The 20,945-nt window shown below is 44.9% G+C and overlaps 1 protein-coding gene across 2 annotated transcripts; it reads right to left on the bottom strand.

The window, feature by feature from the left end:
- Positions 1-1,502: 1,502 nt before the first annotated feature.
- Positions 1,503-20,945, bottom strand: YWHAE (tyrosine 3-monooxygenase/tryptophan 5-monooxygenase activation protein epsilon). 2 transcript variants are annotated; one of them, XM_063294554.1, is made up of 7 exons: positions 20,736-20,945; positions 16,941-17,140; positions 14,586-14,692; positions 9,055-9,261; positions 8,609-8,745; positions 3,939-3,984; positions 1,503-2,962 (listed from the first exon to the last, which is right to left on the bottom strand). In XM_063294554.1, exons 1-6 carry the CDS (start codon positions 20,797-20,799, stop codon positions 3,977-3,979), a joined length of 723 nt encoding a protein of 240 aa, XP_063150624.1. In that variant the 5' UTR covers positions 20,800-20,945; the 3' UTR covers positions 1,503-2,962; positions 3,939-3,976. The 2 variants fall into 2 exon arrangements, with proteins under 2 accessions (XP_063150624.1, XP_063150614.1); XM_063294544.1 differs by lacking the exon at positions 3,939-3,984 and having other exon boundaries at positions 20,736-20,944.

Below are 20,945 nucleotides of genomic sequence, written 5' to 3'. Positions count from 1 at the left end.
TGAATCTGAAGCCCTCTGCAGCCTTGGGATGTGAGCAGGAAGAAATGCAGCCCAAGGAATCAGCCACTGACCCTCAACTACAGCCCATTCCCCCCTCTCTCTAGGATCAGTGGCTGCTGCAACACACCAAAGCTTGCCATTACTCACAGGGCACTTCCCTTGATACCTCCTCATCCCATTGTTTTAAACAAATGACCAGAAGTGGGGGAGAATCGCTAAATAAAGGAAAAAAGCAGCATTCTGGTCAACTGCAGCTTTGTGATGGGTGACATGTTTTGTGAAGGGGCAGGGTTCCCAGGCAGCCACTTTGCATGAACGGAGGTGCCCCTCCTTTCAGCCTGCCACCTCCTCTCTGCCCATTGTCAGCCTGCTGATTGGGGCAAGGCCTTTGAGCAGAGGTAGCTCACAAACAGGGCGAGCACCAGAAAATATCCTTGTGCACATGCTGTTTGCAACTGGGCAAGGATTATGACCAGAGAGAGCAGTAGGGGCTCAGATGACACCTGCCTGGCCCAAGTCAGCCTCCCAGTAGGGAGCTGCATGTCCAGCCTCTTGCCCTCCTCTGCTCCTGGAAGTCCATGACCCCAGCTAGCCTACAGCTTGAGCCCATCACCCATGGAGCCACCTGAAAGAGCTGGGCTCGTAAGGTTCAGCTGGTCTCCCTCCCCTGCCCAGCCCAACAGAAAGGGCAAGGGGAAGATCTTACAGCTGTTCAAGCTGCCGGGTGGAAGTGCTGGGAAACGTCTGCTTGGGTGAAGCTGCTCTTGTGGCTCACGCTCGCGACAGAGCAGGAACAGTCTGTGCAGAGCCAAGCCCTCAGGAGGCTCCTGCTTTGCCCTTGGCAACGACCTCCCATTGCCAGGGCTACTCAAAATGAGCTGTGTCCAGGATCACCCACTGGGTCCCAGAGCCACTGGGCCTGTAATTTGGACTCACTGCAGGGCCGGCCAGCCAATCTACAGTCTGGCTGCATCAGCTCTGGCTGCAGCCACAGGGCCAATGGTAGAAGACAGGCAGCTCTGCAACCCTGGAAGGCTTCTCATGCTCCACGTGGAAGGGGAAGGGCTTAAGACTCGGGTCCCCAATATGGTGCGTGCAGACAGCGCACATCACTCTCTTGGCACATCCCCACCTACCTGCCCCACCCAACACGTCTACGCATGTTTGGTAAAACCAGGGATTAAGAAACAGCCTCTTGGACGTCAGCGTGCCGTAAGACAACTGCCTCCCATGACAAGTGTCTTCCAGGAAATTTTTAGCTTAAGGAGGTGCCTGCCATATTGACAAGGCCAAACCTGTGTATTGGGGGGGGGGGGGACGGGACAGACTGCCTTCTTGTACACACACATTTTGTAACTGCTCTCCAGCAGCACTCGGGACACGCTCTACGCACTCCCAACGGCGCTCTTGCAAGAGGCGAAAGGCTTGCTCGATGCTGGATTACAGCCGAACGATTTCCCATTTTTGAAAGGCTTTTGCAGAGAGGGCGCCAAGGTGCAGAATCTTTACACAGTATTTTATTTATCCAACAGACTTGCTGCTCAGTCCAAAGGGGAATCCCAAATGAAACTAAAAGGCAAGGATACAGGTCAGACCAGAAGTATGTGATAAGGCATTCGAAGAAAGAAATGAAGAAAGAAAAAGCTGAAGCACTGAAGGAAAATGTTTCTGAGTGTATGTAAAATTTCCACACCATCCTTCCGGTATTTACCAGCCCGTGGCCAAAAGAAACGAACACGGCGCACATTGAGATGAACACTGGAAGGAAGCAGCCAAGAAAATCAGAGGGTGGGGAAAAGGGGGGAAGGGGGGACACGGCCGGGTTCTCAGAGGCGCTCTAGCTCAACCTGACCCGGCATCTGCTTAGCGGGCAGAAGTGCCACCTTCAGTTGCCACCGTCAAGCAGACATGATCCTTGGCGTGGAAGAGGGCACGCCACCTCCAGCCATAGACTCAGGTTCACAAACGCCGGCTGAGGCTACCTGAAGGAATTGCAGCCACCAGCTCCCCATCAACTGCGCTTTTCCTGCTACTGGTTCTGCCTGCACCTCTTGCTGAGTAGGGACCAGGGTAAAGTAGCAGTAGCATTTGGCATCGTTTTAATTTAGGGTTGTTTTATTTAAGTTTAATGTTAATTCCATGCTGTGTTTCAGTAAGAACAATACAGATCCTGTATCTGTGGCTCCAGTCAGATATCCAGTAGTACAAATTAGCTTCAAGTTACACATACTGAACAAAAGAGGTTGAGCTAGCGAAGAGGGCAGGGCAAGGGAGAGAAAGATACTCAACACGCATGCAGGCTTTTCAACACCACCTTCAATGCCACCTGCTCGGAGGGAAAGGGAAGAGAAGAAGGCAAGAATGAGCAGCCACGGATTGTGAACCGTTACCAGCACCGTCGCCTCAGCCGTTTGGATGTTCCTTTTGTTTTACAGCAAAACCATTGCAAGAACTGTTCCAAAGAAACCTGTAACTTCAAGCTAAACGCCCAATTTTAAACACTGGTATAAAATTGTTTAAACAATTATAAAAAATGAAAAATGCCACCATCTGCGCTTCATAGCACAAAATACCTTCCCTAGAATTCTAATCTCTTCCAGATGTTACCTCCGACAGAAGACACACAAGAATGCAGAAAAAGCCTCTACGCAGCCAGTTCGGTTAGTGTCTTAAAGAAACTGAAAGCTGGCACCAGTAAAATCCACAGACATTCACTCTTGCCTTTTAAAGAACTTTTCAACTGTGTAAAAAAAAAAAAAAAAAAAAAAAAAAACCAACAGGGTAGGAACCTAAATTCTGGGGCCCATCGCAACGTCAGGTAAGATGGCTCCCAGGGAGACTGAGGGGCTTTGGGGAAGGGGTGGGGTAGAAGGGGGACAAAGACAGGGTCTTTTATTGGCCTTGATGTCTCACTGGGTCTCGTCTTCCACATCCTGCAGCGCTTCTTTACTCTGTTCTTCACCTGGGGAGGAAAACCAAAACAGTTGGGTCATGACGGGAGAAGCAGGCACCTGCCCTACCTTTACGACGCCTGCTGGTGCAGTCCGGGAGCCTCCCCCTGCAGGGCCAGTCCACCCAGCCCAGGCTGCAGCAGAGAGGCAGGGAAGGTAAGGAGCCATCGAGGGCGAGGTCCCCGGAAGTGTTCTCCCTGCCTACATTTGGGTACCGCTACAAAGAGGGCTTCCGCAAGGGAATCAAAGGAGGACAAAGGAAGCCATTTTCAGTGTCAAAATCTCATCAGCAGTACCATGTTAGTTCATCCTGCAAACTTACTCCACTATCAGCAAATTCTAGTTACTTGGCAACCCCAAATACAAGAAGCTGTGGCCAAAAGTGATTCAAGATCCGTTTGACCACAGATGTTTCCATGCTTCTCGTTAATTTGGAGCCACTTGATCCAACTGAAGCATGCAACAGAAAAGGACTGCTCCACTGCATTCTGCCACCAGCAAGCGGCATCTGGCTCTCCACACGCAAGCACAAGTCCCTAAAATCAAGAGATCACACATCTAATGTTGCTTTACATGCAACGGTCACATCAACCAGCAGAAAAGCCCAGCTTTCGCAATGCCACAATCCTTTGAACACTTCAGGGATTGCTCTTGTGCCCATAAAAGGGATGTGTACAACATGTCCAACTTGCTGGTTCATGGGAGTCGAGAAAGGCTAAATTCAGAGGAAACAAGCAGGCTAGGTTGTGACTTTACAGTTATGGGATGCACTGAAAGGCCTCAGCACCTGTGAGGGAGTAGTCAAGAATCCCATTGAACATCAGATGCCAGATATGATTGTACCCCTGGACCTTCACTAGGGGCAGGAGAGAGACAAGAGCTGGTGCATAGCCCTGGCATGAGTCAGATATGCAAGCATGATGCAAGCATGGGTTAGTGAGTGACAAGGAGGAAAACATATTCTCCAGGGTCATCATGAAGACTTACAAAGTAGAGTATTAGAAAATGAACAGGTGGAGTTCCTTTTAAGAATCTACACAATGGAAAAGGAAGGGAAAAAAAAGGGAGTTAAGAAAAGGTAACCCATGAGTTTGACTACGATATTTATAGGAAGTGTGAGACAGGGATGAACTTCAGCCCAAATCTACTTGCTGAGCATTGAAATTGCAAGGCCTCAGAAGACAGGAAAGCCAGAGATATAGCAACCAGAACACAGACCCCTGCATTTCAGACACACTGTCCTCTGCCCCCACCACTCCCCTCCCTCACTGAACCCTAAGCCTCAACCCTTTAAGTGGACAGCACTTTCTGCAAGCATGACAGTAACCAAGAAGCTAAAGTCTATCTCCTCAACCTGCCCCTGTAAGTATTTACCAGTCAGCAAGATACAAGCTGAGGCGGCAGATTTTTCTTGCAGTCATTTCCCAAAGCAACAGGTTTCCATTGGGCAGCACAAACCAAGAGCAGTAATACCTAAATAACCCTCGTACAGCTTTTCTAGTAAAGAAGTCTTGGGCCTAAGGACTAGCCAGGATCTGGAGTCTGACTCAGGGACCAGCTGACTGAATATTGCCTGACCACTGAAGTTCATGGGTGGCAACCTACCACATCTGAAAATGGTGGAGCCAGCCACTTGTGGCCCAGCAGGCGACTATGTGTGCAAAAATGCAAGGGCTGACGAATTCTCTGCTGCCAAGCAATCCCGTTCTCTTTGGGCAGAAGCCATTAGCGCTTCTTCCAGAAGTCTGGTGTGCATCCTCTTTCTCTGTTGCTTTTGCTGAGGCCCCCAATCTCCTCCCAGCCTTTGTCAAACTCTCCCAGTCCAGAAAGAGAAAAAGACCAAGCCACCTCAGCCATCTATCCATCCTCCTGTGAATGGAGATGCTGCAGGGAAACCAGGCTGGTGGGAAAAGAACAAGCTCTCCAGCCCCCCCTCCCCCATTTCACCAGAATTGGGGGAATGAGTAAAACAAAAAGTGCACTCTGTAACAAGACAGAAAGAACACACTTTAATTCTGAAGAACTACTGGGGTGAGAGATGGGACAAACAAGAACAGCATTAGTAGGCGATGAGTATGTCCTCTGAGGTTGACAGTGATGCCCTTCCTGGGAAGAACAGGTTGTGCTGTTCAGCAGAAATGGAAAAACGCTCTGCGTGTTCTCAGACACACTGGCATTAAATCTGCAGTGTTACTACCCCTACCTGGAGGACGGAAACCTCCTTTCAGTGATCCATGTGCCGGTAGCCTCAAGGCTAGGTGGCAATGCAATCTTGTCTTAGTGTGACAGGCCTTGAAGATGGTGGGCCAAGAATTAAGCAGCATCAATGGTGAGTGGAATATCCGGGAGATGCTACATCACCTCTGTGTTGAACCAGTGATGCTGGTTGCTAGTTGCTTTCCAAACCCCACATCTTGACTGCATAAAGCCTTACACACTTTAGGTCCAGATGAACTGCAGGACCACCGTATGGCCTACATTATACTCTTAGGTCCTCAGTGGGGTGCGTTTTGCAACTCTTACCATGGGCATGTTTAGTATCACAGCAAGTTGTTTTCTCTGAGACACCGTGAGTCCCATGAATCAACTGCCACTAGAGAGGGCTTAAAATCTACTTTTTGAGTTTCAGACATTGTACTGCTTTGTTTCAAAGCTTCCAAAATGATAAATGATTTAAAAATTTTATATGCAATATATATATATATATATATATATTCATATTCTTGTAAACTGCCATATATATATATATATATATATATATATATATATATATATATATATTCTTGTAAACTGCCCCAAGCTATTGGAATGAGCATCAGATAAATGTATAAACCAACCAACCAACCAACCAACCAACCAACCAACCCAGCAATGAACCCTGCTTATTAAAGATATGGGACACAAGAGAATATAGGGGAATGAACTTCGTATTGTCAGCTTATCAGATCAAAACTCATGATCCTCAGCATTGCATACATGGGATACCATCCTGTATCTCACCAGATCCATTTGGTAAATCTTCACATTACACCTTCCATATACCTTATCTCAAAGCCAATGTCAGTTTTCAAACTACAAAACTTGTTTATTTACCTAGCAGCTTTTCTCCTCAAGTGTTTTGAGTTCTATGCTTATTTATTTATAACTCTGTCCCCTGCTATTCAAGGGGACTTTTTTGGAAGTAAACATGTTTATTAAGGTACGATAAAGCTAAGGTTAATGTAGATTTTAAAAATCATTTTGTTAGATGTGCCATATTAAGACTATGGAATAGATACAAACCCGTTATGCCTGAAAACACCTCTGTGGCTTTCAGCCCAAGAAGCATTTTATAGGCAAGAAATGATAAGTCAACACTAATGGCTAACTTATAGTTAAGATACTAGAATTTTGTCAAGGAGAATGTAAAATAAAATTGAGAAGATCTGATGGCAGAGGGATATATTTATTAATAGTTTCCTTGTATACAATTATTAGAAAGATTTAAAGTAGACAAAAGAATTTTTGGTTTTGAACAGTGTAAAACTGAGTTTGAAATAGAACTGTGTATAAATGATGAATATGTTATTGCTAAAATGTATAAATTTTTATTGAAATTTGAAACAGAAGAACAAGCGAAAGAATATATGATAAAGTGGACTAAAATTTTTGGTTACAATATACAAATGGAACAATGGGAGAATATGTGGTTGAAAGAAATTTACATTGTTATAATCTAAAAGATAATTTTTATAAAATGATATATTGTTTGTATATGTCACCAGAGAAATTGTCTAGAATGTATAAAGGTACTTCAAATGTATGCTGGAAATGTGAACAAGAAGGGACATCATGCTTTGGTGAACATGTAAAAAGCTAGAAAGTTTTGGGATTCAAATACATAACGCTAATTCAGAAGATTTTAAAGATAAATATACAATTGAAACCAGAGGCTTTTTTTTTTGGGACTGATGGACAAACAGCTGGAAAAAAGTAATGGAACTTTGTTTTTATACATGATAACTGCAGTGAGATTATTATATGCACAAAGGTGTGAAGATTCAATGCTACCCTCAATGGAAGAATGGTGAAAATTATGGAATTTGCTGAGATGGCAAAATTGACTTCCTTGATTTGAAAAAAGGACATTATCTACCTTTACTGCTGACTGGAAACCCCTTATAGACTTTTTGTGTGAAACAGAAAAAATAAACTTATGATTTATTGTTTTGATGATTAGACAGGATAATTATAGAAAAAAGTTAATCATGTCACCATAGAGAGAGAAGTAAATTTATACTTGTACTTATGACTGCTGTAAGAAAAATAGGAAGCTACTTCTTTATATTTTGTTTCTTTTCTTTTTTCTGCACTTTTGGCTTTGTCTTTCTTTTCTCTTTTCTTTATTCTGTATTAGTTTGTTAGTTTTTATCTTTCTTTTTAAAACTTTTAATCAAAATTATATACATAAAAAAATGAAGAAACATGTTTAAATCTGACCTTTGCCTCATGACAGAGAGGTTGCGTATTGCTTTTAAGTGAGTACAGAGCACCAAACAAAAACCTTTGTTTGAAACAGACATAATCCTGCAGTGTAGAAGCTGGATGGTCTACCTTTATTGCTGACTGGAAACCCCTTGTAGACTTTTTGCGTGAAACAGAAAAAAATAAACTTATGATTTATGGTTTTGATGATTAGACAGGATAGATTATAGAAAAAAGTGAATTATGTTGTAACCATAGAGTGAGAGGTGAGAGGCGTATGATCCAGGGATATATATACAGTGATGCTTAAAAATTTGTGAACTCTTTTGAATTTTCAATATTTCTGCGCCAATATGACCTAAAACATGATCTGTCTTTTCTCAAATTCTGAAATTATGCTCCAGGAAAGGTTTTCTCCTATCCCTTTTAGAACCCATGGCCAAATTGAGAAGTGATTGCAGCTCCACAAAACCAAAACCAAAGGGCTCTCTGGGGAAAATCAGTCTCCGAGCACGTGGAAGAACTTTATAATCAATTAGGCAACTGGGGGGGGGCGGCATTGTGCTTGCAAACCTAGCACCACCCCGCTTATATGAGGGTTATCCACCGGCATGCTAGAGGAAACCTTTTGATTCACAAAATTCCAAAAATAATGGTTACAGGCAGCTCAGTAAGACTTGGGCAGACTTAAAACCTAAAACTGGCCTGTGTTCTACAGAATGCTTTGATGGGTTTCTTCCTATTTTTGCTATTCTTTTAATAAAAAATGAAGCAGTTTGCCAAATCCACCCTAAAGCAATTTATTGGCTTCTAGATCCTTGGCCAAAGTCAGACTGTGGGAACCTTAATAATAAATCCATGGATAAGAACAGCTCAAGGTGTGAGCAAGGAGAGGGGGCTGATGTGCTCATGCCCCGACAGAGGCTGAAGGAGGTGCCCTTTTTCCCACCTGTGAACTGCGTGCCCCACTGTCTAGCTATAAAAGACTCTCTGGGGCTGGTCACTCTGTGGAGAAGACAACGCCCCAGGGGGAAAGAAGCATCTTTTATTCCACTCTCACTTCAGAAAGGATCTCCCTATCTAGCCCCTAAGAGTTCCCAGTTGCCTAGGCTTGTGCCCAGGGATATGTTCATATTCTGCTATAGTTTGAACACGAGGTCACAGGGAAGGCTGGACCTGGCTGGGTTACTCACCATCACCCTGCATGTCTGAAGTCCATAGTGTCAGATTATCACGTAACAACTGCATGATAAGTGTAGAATCCTTATAACTTTCTTCGCTCAGCGTATCCAGTTCTGCAATTGCGTCATCAAAAGCGGCTTTTGCCAACCTACAAGCAGGGGATGACGACAGGAGCAAAACAGGTCAAAGGAGCAGCCCTGCAATAAAGATCCCCACCCATGACTCTTACTTCTGCAACAGCCTCTTTTTTCAGGAGCTGGCTTGATCGCCAGCCAATACCTGGGGGGAAATTCTGAAACTTTTGTTCTCCCTCTGGTGGTATTCCAGACTAATCCAAGGACAGCCTTGGTCTGGAGTTCCCCAAAGCACTTTATATGGAGACGGAGGACTCTAATGTGCGCGGCTCCCTAGGAACTCCAGCTTCTTTTATTATTCTGCTTGTGTGTGGCTTACTCACCTGCAGGCACGGTCAGGAGAATTAAGAATTTCATAGTAGAAAACAGAGAAGTTGAGGGCAAGTCCTAAGCGGATGGGATGTGTTGGAGGAAGTTCTGTCATTGCAATATCACTAGCAGCTTTGTAAGCCACCAAGCTGTTCTCGGCAGCTTCCTTTCGGTCATTTCCTGTGGCAAACTCAGCAAGATACCTGTGGTAGTCCCCTTTCCTGGGAAAGGAAAGAAAAAGCAATCACCAGCAAGTCAAGGTCTTGGGTATGCAAGACGACTTACTGAAGTAGATTTCAATCTATTTGCAGTGCTGTTATTTCTAACTAATGAGATAAATGGTTGAATTTTAGTATTTTAAACATAATCTCATTATTTCATTTCTATTTTACTGAGAACCAATCCTGAGTGTTATTTCTGATTGAAAGGAGAGATATGGAGAGACTAAATCCTATTTTTACTTTTTAGGAACATTGTAAATGTTTTTACGTTAAAGGAGCATCAATCTTAATATCCTGAAGCTGCACCTCGGGTTCCTTCAATGAAACAATGCCATCTGTCGGGAGCCCAGAAGTGTGCTTTCTCTGCAGCAGCGCCTGCGAGGTTCCCCCTGAGATTTGAATAGCCCCCCCTACTGGTGTTTCAAAGGCCCCTGAAGACCTGGATCTTTGCCCAGGCCTTTGGCGAATGTGATTGAAGCTCCCTTTTCCTCTTTTTCTTTGTCCCTATCCAGGTTTTTCCTCTCTGCCATCCTTGTTCCTTTTTGTTTTTGTTGTTGTTTTGTTTTTAACAATTTTTAAACTGCCCAGCATCACTGAAAAGGCATATTAGTTTAATAAATTATTATTATTGTTATATTAACTGGCCACATTTGTATGACACAATAACCTGGGATCCTCATGAATCATAGTTTGCCAAGAACAAAGTCCAGCTTGCACATATGATTACTCGATTCCCCTCCCAGCAGCTAAATATTGCATTGTAATAAAAATGAAGCAAAATTGGGAGGGGAAGCAGGGCCAGTCCACCTGTCTGCCAAAGGACCAAAGTGTGTGTGTGTGTGTGTGTGTGTGTGTGTGTGTTACCACGGACTGTAAGCAAGCTACTCTGGGAGCTTTTTTAGCTGAAGCGGGGGGGGGGAGGGGAGAGACATAAACTTTAAACAATTAACCTGCTTAAACCTGCTTGCCCAAAGTGAACATCTTAGCTCATTTCTCTCTTTGCAAGCAGAAATAGAAATCAGGACTCATTTGGGTTCAATTCATCTTGAACTGGAAAGGAAGCACAAAGCCTATGCAATTTATTGCATTAATGAGAAGAACCAAGCAAGCTGTACATTCATGATGACACAAGGACAGATTCCTCCAAATCTTGGCTTATTCTTCTGTGCAAACCCTGTCACTGAGTTAAAAGGCCTTTCTGCATCAAAAGAATCAATCCAATCAGCTCTCAAAATAGGAATATTTATACTGTTCCTGAGTTTTAACCAGTCAGTTGTGTCTGGCTCTTGGCAACTTTATGGACGAGAGCTCTCCATGCAGCCCTATCAAGCGTGGCCTCTTTCAACTGCTGGATGTTCATCTTGGTGTCTGCTTTGATGGTGTCGAGCCAGCGTATTCTTGGCCTGCCTCTTGTTCCGCTCACGATTCCTAGCATCACCGACTTCTCTAGTGAGTTTGCACGTATGACGTGGCCAAAGTCAGCCAGCCGTAGTCTTACAATTTTGGCTTCTAATGATGCATCTGGTTTTATATGGACCAGCACCTCTCTGTTGGTTACTCTGGCTGTCCATGGTAAATATAACAATCTACGCCAGCACAATTCAAATTGTCAATTCTTCTTTGGTCATCCATTCTTATTGTCCAACTCTTGCACCCATACATCATTATGGGGAAGACCACTGCTCTGACGAGTCTGCCTTTTTAGGGTGATATCTTTGCTCTTCCAGATCTTATTCATGCTGACCATTGCAGTGCGGCCTAAAGTTACCCTGCGTTCGATTTCAGGTGTAGATTTGCCACCGTGGACAATTTTCGATCCAAGAAAGATGAAATCCTGGACTGATTTAAACGTCACTTGTCCACCTGCTGCTGTTGTCATTGTCTTTGTTTTCCTGACGTTGAGGATCAGTCCCATTTTTTCACTTTCTTCCTTGGTTTTCAGAATCAGTTTTTCCAGGCCTTTCTTATTTTCAGCCAGTAATGCCATGTCATCTGCATACCTCAAATTGTTTATGATTCTTCCACCAATCGTCACTCCAATATCAAGCAACTCTAGGTCTAATTTCACTTCAGCAGAGGTTGAAAAGGAGTGGAGATAAAATGCATCCTTGTCTAACACCCGTGAAGATCCTGAACCAATCTGTGTCACCGTAGAGTGTTCTCACTGTTGCTTCCTGGTCAGCGTATAGTGATCTGACAAGTCTGATCAGATGGGGAGGGACACCAAGATCATGCAGAGCCGCCCATAGTTTATTGTGTTCTACACAGTCAAAAGCTTTGCTGTAATTGACAAAACACATATATAGATCCTTTTGGTATTCATGTGCCTTTTCCATAATCCATCTGAAGTTGGCAATGTGATCTTGAGTGCCACGCCCCTTTCTAAAGCCAGCTTGAACATCAGGTAGCTCCCGATTGGTGACACTCTGTAGCCACTGCTGTATAATCTTTAGTAGAATCTTGCTTGCATGAGAAATCAACGCAATTGTGCGGTAACTGGAGTGTCTGTGGCATGGCCTTTCTTTGCTGATGGGATAAAAACTGATCTTATCCAGTCTGCAAGTAGACCATATCTCTTGACACAAGACAGTGATGATGTTGGCTGGCACCGGTCTTAGTAGTTCTGCAGGTGGCATTATTATTATTATTTATATTACCGCCCCTCTCCCCCGATGGGGGACTCTGGGCGGTTTACAATAAAAAGGATAGTAAAAACATCTAAGCCTCAGTCACAGTTTAAAAACATAAATAAGATAATAAATATAAAAGGTATCTTATCAATACCTGGGGCTTTTTTGTTTGGCAATTTCACTGTGGCCCATTCTACTTCTTCCAAAACGTTTGGTTCTTTGTCCATTGGGCCATCATCATTACCATCTTGGTGGTAAGTCGAGCTGGCATATAGCTCTTCTGGGTATTCTTTCCACCTTCTGCTAGTTGGTTAGTACATTTTCGATGCCATCCTTGACTGTTCCTTTTTGTGCAGAGAAGCTAGATTGCATAATTTTCACTTCAGCAAACATGCCTTTGCTCCTCAAGTTGCCTATTTTTGTCCTTCCTAGCTTCACATTGAAAAACCGCATTCAGCTTTTTGACTTTGTCCTTGTTGCCTTTGGCTTTGGCTACCCTTCGCTGATCAGCTATTTTGATGTTGTCAGATAGCCACTTGTTTGTTCTCTTTGGTTTTTGGAATGGCGCATGCTTTTCAGCAATTTCAATGATGTTATCTCAGATTTCCCGCCATTGTTCATCTGGATCTTTTCCATTTAGATTCAGTTGATCAAACCTGTTCTTAATTTCCACAGCATACTTTGGTGAAATGTTGTTTACATTAAACTTTTTGGGATGATGCCTTTCCTTTTCACTTTGGCCACTAATAGCTGATGGTCTGTGCTGCAATCAGCACCTGGAAGTGTCTTTACAGATGTGACTGAGATTTTCCAGTGTTGCTGGCATAAGATGAAGTCAATCTGGTTTTGATGTTGTCCATTTGGTGCTGTCCATGTGTACAAACGCCACTTAGGTTGAATAAACCATGTGTTCATTATGCTGAGATGATTTTCCTGGCAGAATTGCACTAGGTGGTCACCAGCTTCATTCCCTTCGCCTAACCCGAACTTGCCTATTCTTGCATTTTCTCCTTTGCCTACTTTTGCACTGAAATCTCCCATAATATACAAAAGGTCCTTTTTAGGTACTTGTGTAAGAGCACTTTGAAGCTCACTGTAAAAATGTTCAATTTCATCATCACTTGAGTCTGCAGATGATGCATAGCCTTGTATTATGGTGCTGTTGAGTGGCTTGCCTCAGATTTGGATGGATATTATATGATCAATGCGTGCTCTGTGATTCTCGACACATTTAGCAACTTGTTTGCTTACAGTGAATGCAACTCCCTTTCGTCTGGTGTTGACGCTTCCAGAAAAATAGACCGTAAACTAATCTGATTTAAATTGACCGTTGCCTGTCCAGTGCAACTCGCTAATACCAAGGATGTCTGTGTTCGTTCAGGTCATTTCTTGTTTTACAATTTCCAATTTGCCAAGGGACATGCCTCTGACATTCCATGTACCAATTTGGTAAAACTTTGTACAGCGCAGGCTGCCCCTTTCATCATGGGCACCATCAGTTGTTGGGCTTCCTATAGGCTTTCCCCCAACAACGTCATCAAAACCCTGACTACTAAGCTTAGCCCTTGCTCATCTCCAGTGGCTTGTAGGCTACCATCCAGCCTGGAGGGTCCGCTGTTGGTATCCATATCTGCATCATACTGAGCTCTTGCCATAAAGCGTTCTGGTAAAATTTTGCTGCAGGGTAGTTCACCATTGCTTTCCCTGTCCCTCCCCATTTATTTAGGCTTGGGACCAGCATACAGCTGACAGATCAGCTATATACTGTTCCTACTAAATACATATTTCATCCTCGCCAGATAAAAATAAATGGTTCGAGTGTGTCCAGCAACTATCAGTCTTTCCTTCAAGCTACCAATCATGGTAATTTCTTATCCGTTTCCCTCTTTCTTTCTGTGAGGGTGGATGTGGCCAGGCCATAATAAAGCAAAGATTTAAGACCAGAAAGGGGAAAAATGACAAATGTATCCAAGGTACAAGTTCTAACTATGGCTGAAAGGACCCTATATATGGAAGTACTGTCTCTAATCTTAACCTATGCACAATCAGATCTGCGAGAGTTAGAAAAACTTAGTTCAACTGTTTCATACACAAATGCTTGACTAAAACTGATGTATATAGCCCACCATGTTAGTTTAAGACTGCAACAATATCAAATACAGAATACTTATGCAAAACCATCTTAATTACTGCTTTCCTTCATAAAATACTTTATAATCTACCTAATCAAGATGGGGCTGTGATTAAAACGTTCCTAAAAGCCAAGCCAGGCTGACTAAGGACACCCTCCTAAAGCCAGGGCAACACATGAGAGTTTGGAAAGGTAGAGCAAACCTTAAAAACCTTTAAAATGTATTGGAGAGGAAAAAAGGATGCATTTAAGAGTTAACTGAGTTATATGGGTTGAAAAACTAGATATATGACACAAAGAATGCAGGAGCTGTAATTACTCTTTATCCTTTGCTTCTCCCTCCTGCTTGTCCTCCTGCCTAGCCAGGTGGAAGCTCTGCCCGTTTTCCTCACGCATAAACTGGCCTCCCTGCCACCAGGCTGTTCCATGTCTCTGTCCATGTAGGAAAAGACCAGTTTCTATCATTCAGATTTGCTTCTTATGAGGGAGAGGATTTCCATAAATAAGAGATGTAGTTAAGGTGCATTCCCTTTCACATACTGTGCCTGCAATCTGGTACCTACATTTTATAATAGAAAACCTTCGATTCACCAGTGTTGGCTGCTGGAATGAGGTGTTTGTCCAGTACGTCCAGAATATCACAACAGATTAGTTTCAATTCGGTCTCAACCTTGGAAGAGAGAGAGAGAGAGAGAGAAAAAAGGAAAGCTGATTTCAGAGAACCTAGGTTTAATCAAAGCATTTAAACCTGAATTCAGCCAACAACGTATTAGCAGGAGAAAAATAACCGTCATCACCCTCTAGTCAAATTATGACTAATACATTTCTCCAGCTTTTCAGAAAGCAGCTTTGGAAAAGGATGCCCCACATACTGCTGGTCTAGTCACAGCTAGTGGCTCCAGCATTATGCAGCCGACCTGAACCACCCCCCCAGCAGCGCCTACAGGAGAAGCTGGGAAACTAGACTGGGATACAGTATCTATCTTTCCATTATCTTTGACCTGCTGCTGTGACACCCCATTCTCTACCCAAATGGAACACAGGGGTGCTTCCTGACCAACTGTTTCTGTCTCGCAGCCCCAAAGCCAGGGTGCTGAGAAAGCAATGGTTGGGTTTATTCCTGGGTACAAATTTCATCAGACGGCTGATTGATCCCAACATGCCACAAACTCTTGTCATATTTTCCCAGCAATTCTTGAAATGCATCTCTCTCTTATCCCAAGCTCCTTCCCAAGCAGAGCAGCCTGATATGAGACGGTTCTGTACAGAGAGATCTAGCTGGTTCCAGTGAGGGACTGTTCCCATCACAGTACCACATCAGCCGGGGTGTATTACAACCCCACCAAAGAAAAAATTCAGTTGTTGTGACTAAGTTGCCTAATATTTTCTATTAGGAACTGAAGATATTCAAAACTCCTAAATATCTAGAAAACCTCTGATGCACATCCACACAGTTTGTCAGTGCAAGTGATCATGGCATGTAGAATTACTATGCAGCTCTACTGCCCTAACACAGGCGTCTGCTTTCCTTTCAAAGGAGGAAATCTCAGACTTTGTCTTGAAATCACGTCCAGGGAGCGCACTATCTGACCCCAAAGTCCAAGAGGCCTTGACTTACAAAGGGACACATGCACACAAAGTTTCAGTGACCTCTGCAAAGCCAAAGCAATCATAACATCCTCCAACGCAAACCGGCCGCCCTAGGCTGAACAACACCAAAATGGAAAGCTGAATTATTTAGGATAATTAGAAAAGACTGCCAATATTTTAGTGTCCAGATTAAGGCTTAAATCATATGGCTAAAAAAAAGAAAAAGAAGATTCAGATATATTTATTGAGCTCAACAGTTTCTCATTAGCTGAAATCACCCGTTTTGAGAGCATTCTTGCTGAAAACAAGGACTGAGGACAGTGAAGGAAGCAGAGAACTGCTATTATGTCCTTTTGTGTTTGAGTTTCCTGGAATAATTTACCCACCCTCTGGTCCAAAACAATAAGTGATACTAATGGGCCATTTTGGCTTGATTCAACAAATGGGGTTTTGTTTAGGATCCTGCCTTCAGTGCCATATAACATAAATGGTCTTTAGGGTCATGGAACTTAAGTATAGCTCAGACAGAGCAACATGTACAAAGAATCTACCTACGGCATGAGAAACTATAGAGTATACCTCTTTCTAAGTATCTCAAGTTTCTATTTAAGGCTACCAAAACTTCATATATTGGAAATCTGCCTTACAATAATGAAGATACCCCATTTCCTGAATCTATTTGAGGAATCTAGAGGGCCGCCTTCCCCAAGGGACAATGGTCACTCTCTTAGCCAACTCAGTATCTGAGTAGAATTTAAATTCCATTCATAAACCAGCAAAATCTATTGCATAATGCTACAGTGTGAAATGCTCTTATTCAAGAGGCACCATTCCATCTCTTCCACATCCTCAACAATTATTCCATAGCCAGTAAACACACTGGCTACGGAATAATTGAATAATTCAGTTCCAGCTACACCTAGAGCCATGCTCAAAGAACTGAAGTCTCTAGTAAGGAGCGTATCTTTCCGCAACTCAACACAGTTTATTAGACCACTGAAAAGAAGATACGTGCGTAGACACACTCAGAAGTCTCTGGAGAGATCCCACAGCTCCCATCCATAGCAAGCCATTCCTATCTTCAGAAATAGAGCTAATATTTAGCCCACTGGAGGAAGAAAGTGAAAAAAGAAGAGCTGCGCTGGAACGCCAGAACAACAAAAGTTGTGGTATGTGCACCCAGGACAGTGGAGGGGAAAGGTCTAAAAAGGTACCTGCAGCTTCACTCTGCCCAAATGCCATGGCTACACCAACCTTGCAAAACAAAACACAGCCACTTTCAAGCGTGATTTGGGGGAAAGAGAAGACACAACAGTAGCAGCACTCACCATTTGCCGGTACTCCCGGATCATCTTCAATTTGTCTTCCCCACCTTTGTTCTCTTCCTTCTGCTCGATGCTGCTGATTATTCTCCAGGAGGCTCTTCTGGCACCAATCACATTTTTATATGCAACAGACAGCAAGTTTCTTTCCTCGACTGTCAGCTCCACATCCATTCCAGCCACTTTCTTCATTGACTCAACCATTTCTAAAATATATACACACAACACGCACAGACATACATGTGTGTGTACACACACACAGACATATACACACGCACATATACATAAAAACTTACATGTCAGGCCTCTAGTGCCAAACATGAGAATAAACTTTATACTCATCCATCAAAAATGAAACCAACGCCGACCCTAACTTATCCTAAGCAACCAGGGCCTATTTGACTGTCAGACAAACCAGACTGAGCCACAAACAGACAAACCAGACTGAGACACCAACGCCTGCAGCAAAACACCTTATGATGTAAGCCAATTGAGTTCTGATGGAAGCCTTCTGATTTTCAAGGCAGCCCTGAAAGCAAAGCTGCAGCAGCAGCAATCAGAGGGGGGAATCACCGAGATTCCAAATGCAGCCAGCTCCCTTGAGTGCTTCTGCCTCTCGCCACCGCCTGCACACCCTCTCCCCCATAGTGTGAAGAAAGGGGATTAGCATAGGCTACAGGAAAGTACAGGGGATATGAAAGGGAGCATCCTGATGTGCAACTGCTTAGCAAATGAAGTTAAGGTAGGTGCAGCTGGATTCACATAAAGCCATGAGTACTTTATTTCACCCACCCATTTCACTACAGCAACGTGCCCCTCTGTGACAGTGATGGCTCTGAAGCTTATTCAAGAGGACCGGCCAAGATGATCACATGTGCCTGTGCTTTCCAGCTATGCTACGTCCCATATTCTTGCTGGGCACGAATCAAGTCATTATCTTTGAATTGTCATTATTAGATTTTCATCCTGCTTTTTTTATATTTAACTCAAGGCAGTGAAAATACCTATTAACAACATGATCTGGAGACCTGGCTTGGCAGTAGGACATGTGAAAGGGATCTGGGTGTCCTTATCCACATGTTAAATATAAGCCAGCAATGGGATGCATTAACTGAAGCAGATTCCAGATTATGGGAAGGAACTGTTGCCCTCTACTTTCCAGCTCTAGGAATCATAGTTCAAAAAGGATACTGACAAACGAGAGTGACTTTGGAGGATGGCGACTAAGATGCTGAATGGCCAGAAGACCCCATGACAAAGTTAAAAAAATTGGTTATGTTTAGCCTACAAAAGACACAACTGAGGGGAGATGTAATAGCAGTTGTGAAATATCTGACAGACTGCCACACAGAAGTGGAGTGATTCCTTATTGCCCCAGAGGACAGGACCAGAACCCAAGGGTTAAAGCTAAAGGAAGCAAGTTCAGGCTAGATGTCAGGAGGAACTTATGGACTGTATGACCAGTCAGCCATTGGAAGAGGTTGCCACATGAAATGGCAAGTTCTCCTTCAGGGGCTGTTTTCAGAGGCTGACTGGTCATCTGCCAAGATGCTTTAGTGGATCTTGTGCTGAGCAAGGGGATGAGATCCCCCTAAGATCCTTTTCAACTCCATGACTATGATCTTCTCTCATATGCACCTGCCTGGATCCCAAAACACCTTTGCTATGTGAGCTGCACTGGCTCCCAGTTTGCCTCTGGGTTCAATTCAAGGTGTTGGTTATGACCTTTAAAGCCCTACATGGCATGGGGCCAGGCCACCCGAGGGACCGTCTCATCCCCATTACATCGACCCGTCCCATCTGGTCATGCAGAGGACATGCTACAGATCCCATCTGTAAAGGAATTCTATCTGACGGGGCCCAGGAGTGGGCCTTCTCTGCAGTAGCTCCTGCCCTATGGAACACCCTTCCCCCAGAGGTGAGACAAGCCCCCTTGCTCCTGGACTTCCACAGAAAGCTAAAAACTTGGTTTTGTCATCATGCTTGGCTGGGGAACAGCCATTCGTGGGGATGGCCAGCACCCTAGGACGATTTTTACTCATGGACTGAAACACAGCTTTTAGCCATTGGGATTTCACTATATTTTATTCTTATTGTATATTTATTATATTTATATTGATACTGAATTTTAATTGTTTTGTAAACTGCCAAGTCCTTCCTTTGGGGGGGAGATGGGCGGTAATAAAAATTTGATAAATAAATTTTCAGGGGCCTCTGCTAACTTCCTAGGAACCTAACACAACACAATGTTTCAGCACCAGGCAAAGCTATTCCCTACCTCCTGTGTATTGCAGAATTTAGATCATAAGAAGGTAAGCCCTTCTGATGTCTACAGGGTAACTTTAACATTTGAGCGAGCAATGATGCAAAATACCCAGGCTTAGGGTTGTGGGCAGGATTCTGATTTTCCACAGAAATATGTGTTTTCAAAATACTTCATTAAGCCTATTTTAGAGCTTAAATGACAACTTGTCAACATTCTTAGATGGGAAGAACAGGCAAACTACAGCAACACTCACTATTTAGAGGTTCCAAAATGCATAATGGATTCTGATCCATTCTTGGTTCAGGTCCAACATATGGGAATGACTGTTCTTAATTTCATATGGTAAGTACTGTTGATTTTTTGTATTATTCTTTTTTAGGTCCATGCCCAGAGAATGTTTGTTGTGGAATGAATTAGAAATACCCTTAAGGTATTTGAGGTGAGCAGCCAGGAGCACAAGGATCTGAGATACAGGAATTAGGCTGGTCTTTTGCTTGTTTCCATGTACAATGTGAAGTGGTGATGATTCCCAAAATGGATGTTATTCCCATACGAACTGATATCCTCCCAGGTAGGTTGCTCGCCTGCTCACTGGCCAGCTCACCTTTGCTGACATACACTCTTAACAAAAACAAACAACAGGAGTTTGGTCTGTCATACTGGTTTGCCTCCTGTTCTCATTCTCTGTACAAGGCTGTTTGGCCTTTTCCTGCCTTCTCAGATCTGATCTACTAGGCAAAGAACCACCCCAGCCAGAGAGGTGCTGGGGAACAGCACTGGAAGTATTCCCCTTGCGTTCTGAGAAAGGTCAGCATATTACGGATTCTACATAGTTTTTCTATTTCGAGAAAGAGAAACGCATTTCAAGACATGGTGCAGGAGCAGCGCCGAGAAAGATTAAAAAGAAGGGGCCAGACGAAAGAAAGCAAGAGGCTGCAGCAGGACCCAGGAAGCAACGGGCCAAGGCGTTCGAGTCGGCCGCGGGCAGCGCCTGGGGGCAGCCTGAGCAACGCGGGGCTGTCGGGCTCCTTGGCGTACCCCGCGCTTCCGGTCTCGGGCCCTCGGCCCACAATCCGGGGCATCCGCCCGGAGCCCAAGCGCCGCGCCCACGCCTCGGGATCCTTTCACCCCCCGCGGCTCTCGGGGGAGGGCCGGGCGCCCGGAGCCCCCGCCGAGGGGACCCAATAGCCCCCGCGGCGGAAAGGCCCTGCGGCTCGGAAGCGGCGGGGCGGGGGCGCCTCCTCCTCCCCCCACTCTCGAGCCGGGGAGCCTGGTCCCCCGGGCGCTGCCGCGGCTTCCTCCTCCGCCGCCGCCTGGGCGCGCGGCCGCCATTTTGTCTGCGCCCCCCGCCCGGCGCTCCCGCCCTGCTGCCTCCTCCCTCGCCACCCGCGCCGCCATTTTGTCGGCGCTGCCCCGCCGCCCGGCTCTGGTCCGACGCTGGCCATCTCGCTTTGCCCCAGCCCGGCGGCCGCAGCCTCCCCTCCGCCTGGCGCCGTCCCCTCCTCTCCCCTCCCTCCCGCCGCCGCCCCGCGCACCATCGTAGCGCTCGGCCTGCTCGGCCAGCTTAGCCTGGTAGACGAGGTCCTCCCGGTCGTCCATGTCCGTGGGGCGAGGGCGAGGGCGGCGGCGCGGGGCGGATGGAGACCGATGGTCCGGCGGCGGGGGGGCTCAGCCACGATCAGCTCTCGCTGCTCTCCGAGCAAAGATGGCGGCGGCACCTCCTCCCGCTACATCCGGGCAGTGCG

Source organism: Candoia aspera, chromosome 1 (genome assembly GCF_035149785.1).
Source record: "Candoia aspera isolate rCanAsp1 chromosome 1, rCanAsp1.hap2, whole genome shotgun sequence".
Taxonomy (NCBI): domain Eukaryota; kingdom Metazoa; phylum Chordata; class Lepidosauria; order Squamata; family Boidae; genus Candoia; species Candoia aspera.
This window is presented reverse-complemented; position numbering and strand designations above follow the sequence as displayed.